The sequence below is a fragment of the Cynoglossus semilaevis genome, unplaced genomic scaffold, assembly GCF_000523025.1.
Source record: "Cynoglossus semilaevis isolate Cse_v1.0 unplaced genomic scaffold, Cse_v1.0 scaffold299, whole genome shotgun sequence".
In the NCBI taxonomy this organism is placed as follows: domain Eukaryota; kingdom Metazoa; phylum Chordata; class Actinopteri; order Pleuronectiformes; family Cynoglossidae; genus Cynoglossus; species Cynoglossus semilaevis.
The window spans coordinates 37,020-52,505 of NW_007585141.1; the positions used below are offsets into that span (position 1 = coordinate 37,020).

The 15,486-nt window shown below is 37.5% G+C and overlaps 1 protein-coding gene across 1 annotated transcript in view; it reads left to right on the top strand.

Moving 5' to 3' along the window:
- Positions 1-4,925: 4,925 nt before the first annotated feature.
- nelfb (negative elongation factor complex member B) overlaps positions 4,926-15,486 on the top strand; it is a 21,545-nt gene continuing 10,984 nt past the window's right edge. Inside the window, exons 1-9 of the mRNA XM_008337640.3 lie at positions 4,926-5,267; positions 5,861-6,021; positions 6,126-6,225; positions 7,458-7,688; positions 7,764-7,949; positions 8,046-8,158; positions 8,250-8,352; positions 8,459-8,554; positions 12,950-13,092. Of these exons, the coding sequence (XP_008335862.1) occupies positions 5,166-5,267; positions 5,861-6,021; positions 6,126-6,225; positions 7,458-7,688; positions 7,764-7,949; positions 8,046-8,158; positions 8,250-8,352; positions 8,459-8,554; positions 12,950-13,092 (1,235 nt within the window). The 5' untranslated portion in view covers positions 4,926-5,165. The remainder of the gene's footprint in view (positions 5,268-5,860; positions 6,022-6,125; positions 6,226-7,457; positions 7,689-7,763; positions 7,950-8,045; positions 8,159-8,249; positions 8,353-8,458; positions 8,555-12,949; positions 13,093-15,486) is intronic.

The window sequence follows — 15,486 nt, forward strand, 5'->3', positions numbered from 1 at the left end:
TGCAAGGATACTAAAGATCTGAGAACCTTGATGAAAACATTCAAACGTCCACTTATTTCATGTTGCTCCAGGAAATCTTTGTTAGTAAAGTATATATTAGTATATAGTATTTGCACTGTTACTTTCCCTCTGTGGGACAAAAACACAACTTTGCAGCATTGTTTGACCTCTAAGGTATGTATCAAAAGTTGTGAAACATCTATATAAAGTTATTGTTGTTCATGCAACTACATTAACTAAAAGAGAATACAAGCATGACACAGCATTTAATTAAAACTTTAATGCTGGCCGTTCATCTCTTTGCATTATAACTGCTTCCACCCATTCCCTTATTACAATCTTGTAATATCTCGGTTTTACTCTCAATGTGGAGTTGTTCCCCCTCTCTTTCTGTGTACTCGGTTTATTAATATCGTATATCTAACACCCTGAAGTGCCAAACAAAGTTACTATACATACTGCCACCTGCCGGAGCTAGAGTGTATGCGCTGGTGTTAGTGATGTGCTCTACATTTGTCTGGACATATTTCATTTTTAAAAGATTTTGGCATATATGTTAATGTGCAGGAAAACAAGTAATTGAATTTAGATGCAGTTTATATCATAATCACAGACTTATATACATTATATCTGAACATTGCAAATACCAATTTAAATATCATTCAAGTGGCCAGTTGGCCAATGGTGAGAGTTCAGTTCATGTTGATGAGGATGTTAGTTTTGAAAACTACCACAAGAAACACAACAGGGTTTTTATTAATTAATTTTTCAAAAATAGTTACATTGAGGGCAACTGGACAGAGTATGTTTCTTGAAAACAATCCCCTCATCCAATGACCTTCATTCTTAGTCATCCAAGTCTTCTTATTTTTGTATAAGATGATCTGGATGACTGAGAACTTACACAGATATTAATTTATTTCTTTACAAAAATTCTGGCCAGAGAAGACACAGGGGAGGGAGCTGGCATCCAGACAGATGGGCAACACAACCAGAACCTGGATAAAAGAAACACAATGGTCAAGCAGCTGACACACACAAAAAAAAACCATAATGATGAACATAATAAATAAATGAATAGTAAAGCAGTGTTACAATTGAGCTGTTGTCTCTACTCCAACTGATGAATGAATAGTAAAGCAGTGTTAAAATTGAGCTGTTGTCTCTACTCCAACTGTTTAAATGATCAAAGTCACGTCTTACTTCAGAGGTCATGTTTGGTCCTGTTTAATGATAGATTAAAAGATACTGAAGCTGAATTGTGAAATACAGCTTCCTAGACTATGCTACAGAAGATGCAGATGTGGGTGTGCCATCACTATCCCAAAATGGCAAGAGGAATGATGGAAGTCTGTTGGCAGAGAATGAAAGTGCATAGGGTATTTTCCATTTCAGCTGGCACAAACCTCTGGGCCTCTGGAAGCTGATGAGATTTCCGATTGGGTGTAATATTGTCTGTGGTAATGGCATTCAATTTAGATAAACTTCCATGGAAGTGAAAACTTTGGAGCTGCCATAAACTGCTATCCTGAGCTTTGTCAGTATACTGCCCAGTAACATTCACACAATCATCATAACAAGAGTGACTAGGAGACTTATGAAGACATACAAACATAGTGCCAGCTACGTAGGTTTGGAACATATAACGTTTAATTTCTCTGAGAATTTGAACCTGTGCTTCATATTTAGTTTACAATGAGTATTTGTGAAACTGGTAACATAAGCAGGTATTTTGCAAATACCAGATGTTTTGATGCAGGTGTGTTTTTTATTAATTATTTGAACTTTTTTCTTTACAAACATAATCTGGTGAAAGTGGCAGAGAAGAGAACACTTCACAAACTGCTCGCCATCCTGGACAATGCCACTCATCCTCTGCACACTGTCATCAGAAACCAGATGAGTCTGTTCAGTAACAGGCTCCTCCTTCCGAAGAGCAGAACCAACAGACTTAAAAACGTCTTTGTCCACCGGGTAATTAAACTGTTTAACTCTTCACTGGATGGGATGGGTGACCTCAAAATCTTACATTACTATTATATTTCAATAAACTATTATATTTCTATTTTTTCTTCTAAGTATATGTTTATGTATATGTTAATACATATAATCTTATGTAGTATGTGTGTATGTCTGTACATACGTGTGTATATACAGTATGTGTGGTGTGTATATACTTTGTATATATAATGTATATACAGAATTTGGATTTGGGAGTATGTAAATGTGTATATATGTATATATATTTACATTTATAACTAATATAATGTATAAATATAATACTAATATATATCCTATATAATATTATGTATGTATAATAACTCCTAGTAATGGTTGTTTATCTATCTATCTAATCACAGGTTGCTCTAGTGTTTTATACAATGGTCTTTGAGATTGTGTCATGACAGTTGAGTTATTTACTTAAAGTGGTTCTGCTCTTGGAGACCACCGTTTCCACGCAGAATCTTAAAAGGTTAAAGTCATGAATTTTGTTCAAAATCAATAAAACGATTGTTCAATTTTATATATATATATGTATATATATACATATACATTTTTTTTTCAAATAGATTATATGAAATAAACTACTGTGACGCATTCACATACAAATAATCAATCAATTATAACAAACAGCCAATAGCCAAAGCATCGCCATACAGCAGAAGTTTTTTTCGCCATTAACTCAGCTACTTAACGTTCCTCTTTCGCTTCGATGTTGGTCACGCAATGCTGTCTACTGTAAACGCCAGCTAGTCACATGACCATACTGTAATTACAGCTGTGTCCACAGCGTGTGGATGTGGTTTCACATTTGTTTACACTAAATCGCAGCTTTTTTACAATTTTTTTATGCGATTACGTAATCGCAAAGCATGAAATCGTGATTGCAATTGCGATTACAGTAATTGTGCAGCACTACTATGTGGCATGTATCTTTTTTCTCTTTGACTATTAGATGTACTATCTTCTCTTACACTACAACCGAAGAGACTAATCGGTACATTTGGGAGTTTTCCCATGGGCTGGCCCATGTCAATCTCGGTTTGGGATCCCGCTTGGATCATGGGAAAACAACATGTATCTGTAACTTATCTAATCTTATTCTGTATAACGTATTCTCTATATTCTGTATATATATATATATAATCTTATATAACATAAAAAAATGTTGTACATTGTTTTGCTACTGCCCGCCTGCCTGTCCTGGGTGAGGATCCCCTCCTCTGTCTGTCACCCTGAGGTTTCTTCCTTTTTACTTACCCTATTAAGAGTTTTCTTGGGAGTTGTTCCTCAGCCAATGCGAGGGCCAATATGGGCAGGGGACGCTTACCACTGTTACTACTTCTTTCCTTCTTTTTGTTTCTTGCTCTCTTGATAACTGAATTGAATTCATTTGAATCCTTGCATATTCTCCATTCAACTATAGGCTACATTAATTCTCCATGACATGCAACCAATCACAGCAGATTAGATGGGTTCTTCTATCTGAGGGAATTCTCCCCTCCCAAATGTTTCAGTTGGTCTTTTCATTTATTTGGAATGTAAAATATAACATAGAGAAAAGACGTGATAGGCCTATGTGTTGTTCAGACATTCCCAAAGATGTCAACACTATTTATTTTGGAATAAGAGCCTTCATGTTAATGTACACAGAGAAGAAACTTCTCATGTCTATACAATGACATTGTCATTAATAAACTTGCAGAAACCAGTGCTGATTTTAAATTGAATTAAACATTGTGAAAGTGAAGTGTTTTTTGTTAACTTATACCTGAACATATACCCAAAAGTCATTCTTAGAGCTAGCTGCTGTTTCATTTATTCAAATTCATCCTCCATAGCAAAATGGGTCAGGTTTGGGCATGAAACTCGCGGGCTAAAAAAGGGGCCCACCTCTTCAGGTTGGTGTTTTCTGTTTGTTTTGTTTATAAAAAAAAGGAGGTGTGATTGTGTATATTGTCAAAAAGGTATGTTGCACAGTGTGTTATGTCATTGTTTGTGTTTTTTTGTTTAAATAAAGTAAAAAAGATCTGACAGGAAGGACTCCCAGTTCAAAAATCAAAAGGTCACTCAAAACTCTGGTCCATGGTGGAGTTTGGACCTTGGTCATCAAGTCAGACCATGAGTCTTCAGTTCCCATCAGTCACTGCTGCCACCTGTGATGATGACCAGCTCATGTTCAGTTTGCTACCCATCCATCCATCCATTTTCATCCGCTTATCCGTTACCGGGTCGCGGGGACAGCAGTCGCCACCCAAATCACAATGCACCATACCAACCCCCCAAACCTTCCTGCGGGTGGTGAGTCCACTGGAAGGTATTAACCGCCCTAACCGGGATTTGAACTTGTCCAGGAGGTGAACCCTGGGGTTCCACACCAATGACAGAGACATTGCCTCTGGGCCAAAGCTCCCAGTTTGCTATCATCTGGGAAATTCATATTTTATTTCACTTTTCTTTACATTTAATCTAATTTAAAAATTATATCTGTAAGTCTAAAATCTATATCGTTAGGTGGCAGTGTCTCAATGCCCCAGTACCTGAGACATTAGACAAGAAAAGCCATTTCATTTCAAATGCGTTTTATTGATGTTTAAATTCTGTAATTACATTTTTGTAATTAAAACGTCTGAATTATGAATTTTTTTTGATCGAAATGTAATTGTAACCAAGGTAAATTATAAAAAAGAGAAAACTCTTTTCATTAAAAAATGTTTGTTTTGAGCTTAAAAAAAATTGGCGAGAAGCCATTGTTTTTTTCCGATTATTGCAGCAACTTTTGCAGCTCTGAGTAGCACTATGGTATAACATTCGTTGCTACATTGACTTCACGAATATGGCGGTGATGTTGACGTACTCACTGGCAGTTGTTTCATCTACGGCTATCTTTTTGTATCGGTTTTTGTGCCAGGCTAGTATGTGTTATTTGTTCATTTGTATGTGTTAATTGTTCGTCATCCTTCTTAAGTGACTTCCTGGGCTGCATTATAAAATAACCATCGCTCCCTACTAGCATGCGGGTATAAATCGATCTGGCTTGTTTCCTGCGGACTCTTTACGTCGTTGCAACGCAGGAGTTTGCTCAGCTAGATTGTGTTGTACATATTGCATACAAGGCCTACTATTAGATTTGTTCAACCATTTATTCAAATACAAGTAACACGATGTTTGCTGGGCTTCCGGAGCTTGGAATCTCCAATGGTGAAGATTTAAAAGAAACTCTTACCAATTGCACGGAGCCTCTGAAAGCAATCGACCAATTTCAGGTAAGCCCTGCTGATGGCGCAGATGAAAATACCTAATCACAGACATTTCCTCTGTGTGTACAGTATATTGTAATGCGGAATATTTGATATTCTGTTGTTATATATCAATGGAATCAGAACGATTCTTATCATTGCTATCATTATTTAGTCACGGGTCGAATTCTACACCAACGCGTTCAACTTTTTTATTTAATTATATATATATATATATATATATATATAATTTAATAATAAAACAAATCTTAATATACAGATTGGCGTTACCTTCATGAAACACTACTGTTTTTTTTTTCAATTTCTGTAATCAAAAAATGTTTTAATAATTGGGCTAACAGGGCAAAAGCAGTGCCAAACGTCACATTCAGTTTAAAAGCACTTCAAATGTAAAATGTAATTATGACTCAACAGATTTTCCTAATCCAAAACACAAAATGATTGGTTTGTGACAAGAAAAATGTTTATTGGTTTATGGCTTTCCCAAATTGATTCAGTTATGTGTGAAAACATATACCAAATGTAGCCTACTACTTGTTGAATGCTTTTAGTCATGTTCTCTTAAACGTGAGCTTTGTGGATATATATCATGGTGTCAGATGGACAATGGCATCCTTCTGCCAACACTTCAGTCTGCTCTTCCTTTCCTTGACCTTCATGGAACACCTCGACTGGAGTTTCATCAGTCTGTCTTTGATGAGTTACGAGAAAAGCTTATGGAGCGAGTCGCAATGATTGCAGAGGGCAAGGAGGATGACAGGTATGGCTAATTCAAGGATTTTTTTCAGGGCTGAATGAAAGTTATTTAGTAATGTGGTTTAATTCCACCCCCCCCCCAAAAAAAAAAAAAAAAAAAAAAAAAAGGTATGGAAAACTTGAAGAGTTGCTGGATAAGAGTTTTCCACTTGTCAAAATGCCATCTATCCAACCGGTGGTAATGCAAGTGTTAAAACACTTACCCAAGGCAAGTCTTTTAAGAGTTAAGATGTGGCAGCATCTATTGATGAGTTTCTATTTCACAGCTGTATAAGTGTATCTCATGGTACTGTAGATTCTGACATTCCAATTGTGTATAGCAGGGGTTGAGAACCTTTTTAGCAGAGAGAGCCAAAAAAAGTCACATATTTAAAATTTTATTTTGGTGAGTGTCATACAGTCTCTGAATACAACTAGATGTGTGACTGTTGATGATTTTACCGCAGTTATTTAACACAATGCAAATAGAGTACGTGGCGGCCGCAAATGAACAAGAATGTTTTATTTTAAAGAGGATTTTAGTACATTTCTGTAATGTTATACTTATCTCAGCGGAATATCATCGGAAATATTTATTACTTAGTGTTAAGAAATGCCAGCTAAGATTTATGAGTGCCAGATGCAGTTTTCAAAAGAGCCACTTCTGGCTTGCGAGCCATAGGTTCCCTACCTCTGGTGTAATTTAAAGGGTATAAAACTACAACTCACAAGAACAAAGTGTGACAGAGATAAAGTACAAGATACAACTAGCAAGACTAGATAGACATGTCAATTGGTACACAAGGAATACCCCCCTAGTGTACCCACTGACATGTTTATCTACCTCTAATGACACATGCCACAGATGTGTCACTAGGCACCGTTAAGTATGTGGGCTGTGGCTCAAACCCAGGACCTTATGTGTTTGGAAAATAGTGAAAAATAGTGTTACATGAAACTTTTAATTAAATGTTGTTTTCTAATATAATTATAAAAAAAAATAGGCCATCTGAATTCTTGCCCCAACTAAGAGCATTAAATTTTAACTTGATTGATGGAATTGATAACCAGTATAAAAATTCTGGCTCTCATTTTGAAATGTAGAGTTATACATCTCTAAGGCACCTATGAAACAAAATGTATTATTATTATTATTATTATTATAGTTACTTGAATTTGGTAAATGTCATGCATGTTCTTGCAGTTTAACACTTCAGTGTACCCTAGGTATTGTTATTGCTTAATGATCACTACAATACTCAAACAGTTTAGACATTAGATGTAGGTTGTCATCTTTAACAATATGGGGAGGCGCTAGTAGGGCTGTACAACATTTGATGGGCTCCATATTGTAATAGCTCCTACGTCATTGAGGATAGCGCAATCCAGATTGCAGTGTAAGCAGTTTTATTTAAACAGAACAAGAAAGAAGAAAACTTGAATTTGTTATGTTTTGTTCAGGTACCTGAGAAAAAACTAAAGATGGTCATGACTGATAAGGAATTGTACAAGGTGTGTGCTGTGGAAGTGAAAAGGCAGATCTGGCAGGACAATCAGGCTCTGTTTGGAGATGAAGTGTCACCCCTCCTAAAGCAATACATAGTGGAAAAGGAAGCGGCACTGTTCACCAGTGACCTTTCCATTCTTCACAATTTCTTCAGCCCTTCTCCTAAAACACGGCGTCAAGGCCAGGTAAATGTTGGTATTCTTAGAAGTACTGGAAGGATTGATACCAATATTGTACTAAAGTATTCCTATGCACTATAGGTGGTACTCAAGCTGACTCAGATGATTGGAAAAAGTGTAAAGTTGTACGACATGGTACTGCAGTTTTTACGAACACTTTTTCTTAGAACACGAAATGTTCACTACTGCACACTAAGGGCAGAGCTTTTGATGTCACTGCATGAATTGGATATCAGCGAAATCTGTTCCGTGGATCCCTGTCATAAGGTATGGAGAGTTTGATATTTCTTTTGTTTTAAATTTGTATTATTATTAATTTTTTACTTTTTTTCTCTTTTTAAAACTTCTTTATATGCTGTGCAGTTTACTTGGTGCTTAGATGCCTGCATTCGTGAGAAGTTTGTTGATGGAAAACGAGCCAGGGAGCTGCAAGGTTTCCTGGATGGAGTCAAGAAGGGACATGAGCAAGTACTTGGGTATAGAATTTTATAATCCACCCATGGTAGCACACAGCTGTTTTTTGTTTACAAGAATAAGTAAAAACAATTTCTCTTTTTTTTTTTTCAGGGACCTTTCAATGATCCTCTGTGACCCATTTGCTTGTAACACCTTGGTCTTGAGTATCATGCGGAACCTACAAGAGCTGCTCAGTCAGGAATCTTTACCCAGGGTTAGTGATTTTGCTGTTTTAATTAAAGCCAAAGTAGTTGTTCAATTTAAATTTTGAAATTTGTAGATTAAAACGTTTTTGTTGGTGTATTTTTTTTTTTAAACAGGACAGCTCAGACCTAATGCTCCTACTAAGAATGCTGTCTCTGGGTCAGGGTGCATGGGACATGATTGACAGCCAAGTCTTTAAAGAGCCTCGTTTGGTATGTACCACAGCCTTAAAAAACTTTTGTGTTTGAGGGGTCCAATACATGTGTACATGTATACAGTATTCCTGCTCTGATTACACAAGCCTTTTATCTTTTATCTATTCAGTTAATGAGTCTTCCACTAAATTGTTCTGAGCTACACCTCAACCATTGTTTGGATACCACAAGCAAGTTGTTTGTTTCTATTTCTGCGGGACGCACTATCTACATCTGTCCATTTTATTTTCATAACCTTTTCCTTTTTTCCATCTCTCTATCCTAAACTTGGTGAGGATGCTTCTCTGGCTTCCTCAATGAACATATGGCAAATTCGTTTGGCATGTTCTGCTTTCCCACTCTTTTCATTTTGATGTACCGTGTATTCCGCACTATAAGGCGCACTTAAAAACCTTTAATTTTCTCAAAAATCAACAGTGTGCCTTATAACTCGGTGCGGCTTATGTATTACTTCTGCTTGTGCTTACTGACCTCAAACCAAACCAACAGCGTATGACACACTGGGAGCCAACAATGACATTTAACAATCACAATTGGAAGATGATCAACAACAATTGTTACAGTATGGTTGTGTAACCCAAATCTGCACAACGTTGCTCTGGCCTCCCAACACCCGGAGACTCTGAGTTGTGTTTTTGTATTGTTGATGTATGGTGCGATGCAGGACGACTCAGACACGTAGCTGTCTGTTTTTTCGTGGTCAAAAACTCCTTTTTATGTAGCTGTCTGTTTTTTCGTGTCAAAAACTCCTTTTTATTTCTCCTTTTTTATCGATACAGGCAAAACACACACTCTCTCTGCAAAACAACATCCGCACTTCCGCACTGAACAGCGTCTAAACAACAATACCGTTACTATCCAGAACAAAAATAGTGACAACTGCCTGACTCTGGAGGGGCGAACAACAACAGCATCCTCCTGTGTCCAACTTAGGTCACTACCCTTTTCCACAAATCTCCGTCCCTATTGATCTCCAACTCCATCTCACTGATATTGTCAAAACCCAGGTGAAGCAAACGAATTGGGGGCTTGATTGTTCCGCTTAATTGTTTCACTGACTGTTTTGTTTCTAGAACTTCTTTATGACTCTATCTAGTACAGCGGTCGGGAACCTATGGCTCGCAAGCCAGATGTGGCTCTTTTGATAACTGCATCTGGCTCTCAGATAAATCTTAGCTGGTACTTCTTAACACAATAAGTAATAACTAATTTCGCTGATTCAAGTAAAACATTACAGAAGTCATAGTGTTAAAATAATCTTTAAAAAAACCCGCGTGTATTTGCCACGGCAGCATACTCTCTTTGTGTTATGTTAAATAATTGCGGTAAAATCATCAGCTTGGTATGTAGTCTTTTATTTCTGGCATAAAAAGTGAAAACAATGTCAGTCAATTTTGGAGCAACACACACACACAGGACCTCCTAACATGTGCACCTACCATAAGGACAGCAGAGCCCGACTGTTGCACCCCGGGGTTTACGAATCTAATCAGCAGGTGTGTTGCATTTAATGACTGTACAATAAATTACGGTTCTTCTTATGTGATGTGTAATAAACTCTGTTGTATGGCAAGTGGAACCATATATTTATAACTCTGTTACACATTTTAACCCTACATTACGTTTTTTGCCCTGGAGCCAATCGCAAAAAAACCATGCAGCACCAGAAGTCGCATTAATGGTAAGAAGTATTTTATGTATGGCTAGTATAACAATGTTATTAATTTTTAAAAATAATTTAATAACCTTTTTAATACTCTAATACTCTAACTTATTATACTCTCAAATTATTGGTCTGGTTTAAAAATTCATCATATACATTCATTCAAATACAAATATATAATTATAAATACATTTTAAAACGTGACTATTTTGGCTCTCTCTGCTGAAAATGTTCCCCAACACTGACCTAGTATAAAGATTTAAGCCATCCATTACCTACACCACCCACCAGTGGAAGATGTAGGACGAATGGTGCAGACCTGGTTCTTGTGTGTTCAGATTCATCGCCCTTCCCCTCTGTTGGCTATGCTGATCATGCTGACACCTCCATACACCTGGTTATAAACAGGATACAGACGGTCATCATCTGTTGATGTTTTGAAACAACTGACTGGGACAGCTTTGTTTCCATTTCCAGCAACATTCCTGGGCAGGTGGACATGACTATTGAGTGCACCTGAATATATAAGCCGCACCCACTAAATTTAAGAAGAAAAAAATAATTGTACATATATAGGCCGCACTTCTCTATAAGCCACAGGTGCCTATGTTGTAACAAGGGATATTTACACAGAAAGATTTTTTCATTTTTATTTAATTAAATGCTTTATTCCGAACAGTTGCTGTAACACGGCTGGTTACACGTTAGCTCTTTCCTGCTTCGTAGTTGGAATGCACAGGGGAGACTTGGCAGTCTGCTCTAGGGCCAAAGCTAACATTGGCTCCGGAGCTAACTCCCTTCACTTTGTGCTTGTCTGCAGCAGAGGTAAACAGAAACAGTAAGGTTTTTATTATGAGCCACACCGAGCACAACAGCATTTTAACAGATCCTGTATAACCAACTACATGCTACAACATGACAGGGCTTCAACTGCTTATAACTTTCGCTACCGTTCTCTCTCGCACACCCCCCACGCACACAGCCATTCACAAACGCACATACGCTACTAGTATAACAAACAGTAGCCTGCTAGAAAAGTCATTTATTGCTAGCGGTATGAACTTGTTTAGCCCATAAAAATCGATGCTAGCTGCATCATTGTTTAAGTTGCAGGGTGTGTGAAAAAAGTTGATTTCAGGCCTGTAGCCATGGAGAGTGCCATAAAGAGTCATGTGATCAAGGTGACTGACCCACCTATAGACATTGCCCAGCTGCGTAGTGGGCCGTCAGGGTTGACTCAGTCCCTGGCATTCCCCAACCCCACAGCTAGACTTCCTGTTGCAGAGTGTCCATCTTTATTAAGCATCTTGCCACTTCATGACAACAAATTAATAACAAGAGGGTTTACTGTATGCATCGGTCTCAGCACCTGGGGTACATTTGTTCCATATATGCCGTAAGGTGAACTTGTATACCTTTATAAAAAAATAACCACCTGACAAGTCTTTAAACCCTTCTATGGGTTGTTTTTATTGCTGGTATTTATTTTCTTTATTGTGTCTTGATGTAGCAGATAAACACATCTTAAGTTCCAATGTACCTGTTGTGTTTTAATGTATCATATTTTTCATACATAAGGTGCACCGGGTTATAAGGCGCATTACGCGAAACAAAACAGTCAGCGAAATAATTAAGCGGAACAATCAAGCATACCTGGATCCCTCTCGCCAATATCCTAGTCAGGGTCATTGCTGTTAATTAGCTGTTCAGTGATGATTTGACATTTGAGACTGATACCTTAGCCCAGTCATCCACGATCCATTGGCAGATAGTGGCATAATTCGCCCGGTCTTGGTGATTGTGTGTTCGCAATCTGTCCGCTCGCAATTTAACTTTGAACGCCCTGTTAACACCAATATTCAGCTGTTGGAATTCTTTGGTTAATCCACCAGGGATGATGGCAAGTCCCGAATTAGTTTACTTCACTTGGGTTTTGACAATATCGGTGAGATGGGTGAGCATGGAGCCGCAGATCATAAGGGACGGAGATTTGTGGAAAAGGGTAGTGACCTAAGTTGGACACAGGAGGACACTGCTGTTGTTGTTGTTCGCCCCTCCAGAGTCAGACGGTTGTCACTATTTTTGTTCTGGGTGGTCACCGTATTGTTGTATTGACGCTGTTCCGTGTGGATGTTGTTTTGCAGAAAAAGTGTGTTTTTTTTCCTGTATCGATAAAAAAGGAGAAATAAAAAGGCCACGAAAAAATCGACGAATCGTCCTGCATCACACCATACATCGACAATTCAAAAACACAACACAGTCCCTGGGTGTTTGGAGGCACGATGCGACGTTGCACGGATTTGGGGTACACAACCATACTGTAACAGTTGTTGTTGAGCATCTTCTAATTGTGATAACAGAGTTAAATGTCATTTTTGGCTCCCAGTGTGCTTCAGTTGTGTGCCATCATGTGTGATGCGCTGTGTGGTTTGGCTTTATAACTAAAAATAATACATAAGGCGCGCTGGATTATAAGGCACACTGTCAGTTTTTGAGAACATTACAGGTTTTTAAGTGCGCCGTATAGTGCGGAAAATACGGTACTTTTCTCTGTACAAAGGGTTTTTTTGTAGATTTACAATGGCATTAGGGGTCAATAGATGTATGCAGTGACTAAGTTGTCAAGTTTAAAGAATGTATGCAGTTTTTGTCCTTGTAATCCTGTTTATATCAGAAGCCAGTTATAAATTCATTATTTATGCAGATTTCCTTTTTGCCCTTGCGTTCAGGACTTGGATGTTGTGACTCGCTTTCTGCCAGCCATGATGTCAGTGGTTGTTGATGACCACACCTTTTCTTTTGAGCAAAAGCTTCCCAGTGAAGAGAAGAGCTCCCTGCTGTACCCAACCACCCTACCAGATGCATTTAACAGGTAAAACAGGAGATGATTGAGACTTAGCATAAGAATTTCCTTTTTTTCCAGTCATTTTGAAAAGACAAAATTAACTGAGAAAATTCATGCTGCATTCTCTCCTAAACCCCACCTATGTGGCACCGAGGTTTTCCACGAAGAAATTAGTCATTAATAATAATAATTTGTGGCTTTTAGCAACCCGTTGCTAAATAATGAAATTTCTCATCAAAATGTTTCTTTAAGTTGTTTTTGGTAAAATTCCTTATGTATTCCTCTGTTTTAGCAAAGTTTTTACCTTCATATTACATCATTTTTCTTTGGGGTAGATGAAATCCAGTCAAGTGCGCGCAAACGTGCTTGATATTAGTTACTGTCAAATAATATTGATGTCCGGTGGGACTGCTCGATATGGACTATTAGTAATATCTCAATATTATTTTAGTAGAAATGCACCAATGCAACAATTGTCTTCTGTCATCTACAAGAACATCAGAGAGGCATACAAAATTACATGCTTTTGATCTCTCGTGAGGATGCGTCTCCATGTTGTCTGAGGCTAAGCTGAAAGGCACTGTGTGTGGAAGTGGAGTGGAGTGTAGGGTAGAAAAAGGAGCAAGGTTATGGCCTTAGTATTTTAATGCAAAATTAACTATATCCATACAAGCAATATTGTCTCATGTTATATATTGTTTAGAAATATATCGATATATATTAAAATATAGCAATATGGCCCAGCCCCGATAAAATATGTTGGTGAAAAAAATTGTATTCTAATAATATAATTAGAGTAATACTATCAGTAGTATGAAAATTAACACAAAAAAATTTCAATTAGCGTTTTCCATGTGGCTGGTCATCATTTGTAACATTTAAGTCGCCTTGGAATCCATAAGAACAGAGCCAACAAAATTGAGAAGGTAAAAAGAATAAACCTAATTACAAAATCAGTAATATGTATATAGCAATGACCCTAAAAACTTTTCTTTACGTGCATTTTAAAGTGCTAAATGCATGGAGCAGACAACTCTGCATGAGCAGTGTTGAGGCTGGTTAAGATAATTAGAAAATCAGCAATATGTATATAGCAATGACCCTAAAAACTTTTCTTTACGTGCATTTTAAAGTGCTAAATGCATGGAGCAGACAACTCTGCATGAGCAGTGTTGAGGCTGGTTAAGAGGTGTCATGCTGTTTGCTTTAATGCCTCCACATGCTGCGATCTGTACTGCTATTACACCACTGCTGTTTTACAGCCCAGTGGGTAAGCTAAAGACTTGCAATGGTTATGTTAATAGAATTCAGTAAATCTTAAATCTGTCTGTAGAAACGCACTTCATCATCCACACACAGTCAAGTAATTTTAATCTAAGTTGCTGCTTCATCTGCAACTACAGTGTAACGCAAAGATGCAAGCAAACAGCAAAGATGTTAATGAGGAATTTAAACCATGGTCATTTTTGTTACAACTTGCAGCATCTGTCCACAAATTTTTGCTTCAGCCTTTAAAAATCTCTTCTCTTCTACAAATGATTTTATGAGTCAGGGGAATTTTTTTTATTATCATTTATCATTTTTTTAATCAATAACAGATGTACTCTGATCCAAGGTGTGCCATAGCTAGGGCTGCGTACCGAACTTCGGTTCTTTTATAGCACTGATTGAAATACTTAATAATAATACCGAGTATCAAAAATGTCTGAAGTTATCAAGTTTTGGTACCCAGATGGTAATCACGTAATCAAGATCTGATCATGCTGCCGGCGATTGGCTATAATGTTACACGTGATTTCAGCATGCACGAAAAATACATATGTGGTGTCCAGCACTGTTTTGATGGGGTTCATGTGTATCTGTGTCGGAAGCTGCAGTTGTGTCGTGAGCTGAAGCCTGGTTGTCTCCGACACATCAGTCAGTGACTGTTGTTAATGCCCGGTTAAAACAGCATGATTGAGAGAATTTGACAAAAACAGTTGGAACGACTGCTTCGTAAAGGATCTTCAAAATAGTCAGGCCTCTGATCAACATGATGGAATCATTACTGTGGGCTGCCGTTGCTGAGAACATGATGGAGCAGAATATCTGCAGCAGCAATGGTGGAACAGTGTGTGTTTTGAGTGGAGCACATACACGGTTGCAGCGGCTGCTTTGTGATCTATCAGCCCTGCCAATGTCATGATTTATTAACAGTGTGAGGTGCCAATTTGTATATTTTTGCCAAGCAGGTATTTCTGGGTGCAAACATTATCACTGTGTGTGTATATATATATATATACTGTATATATATGTATATGTATATATTTATATGTATGTATATGTATGTATATATGTTTATGTATGTGTATGTATATGTATATATATGTGTATGTATGTATATGTATATATACAGTATGTATATGTATATATGTGTGTATA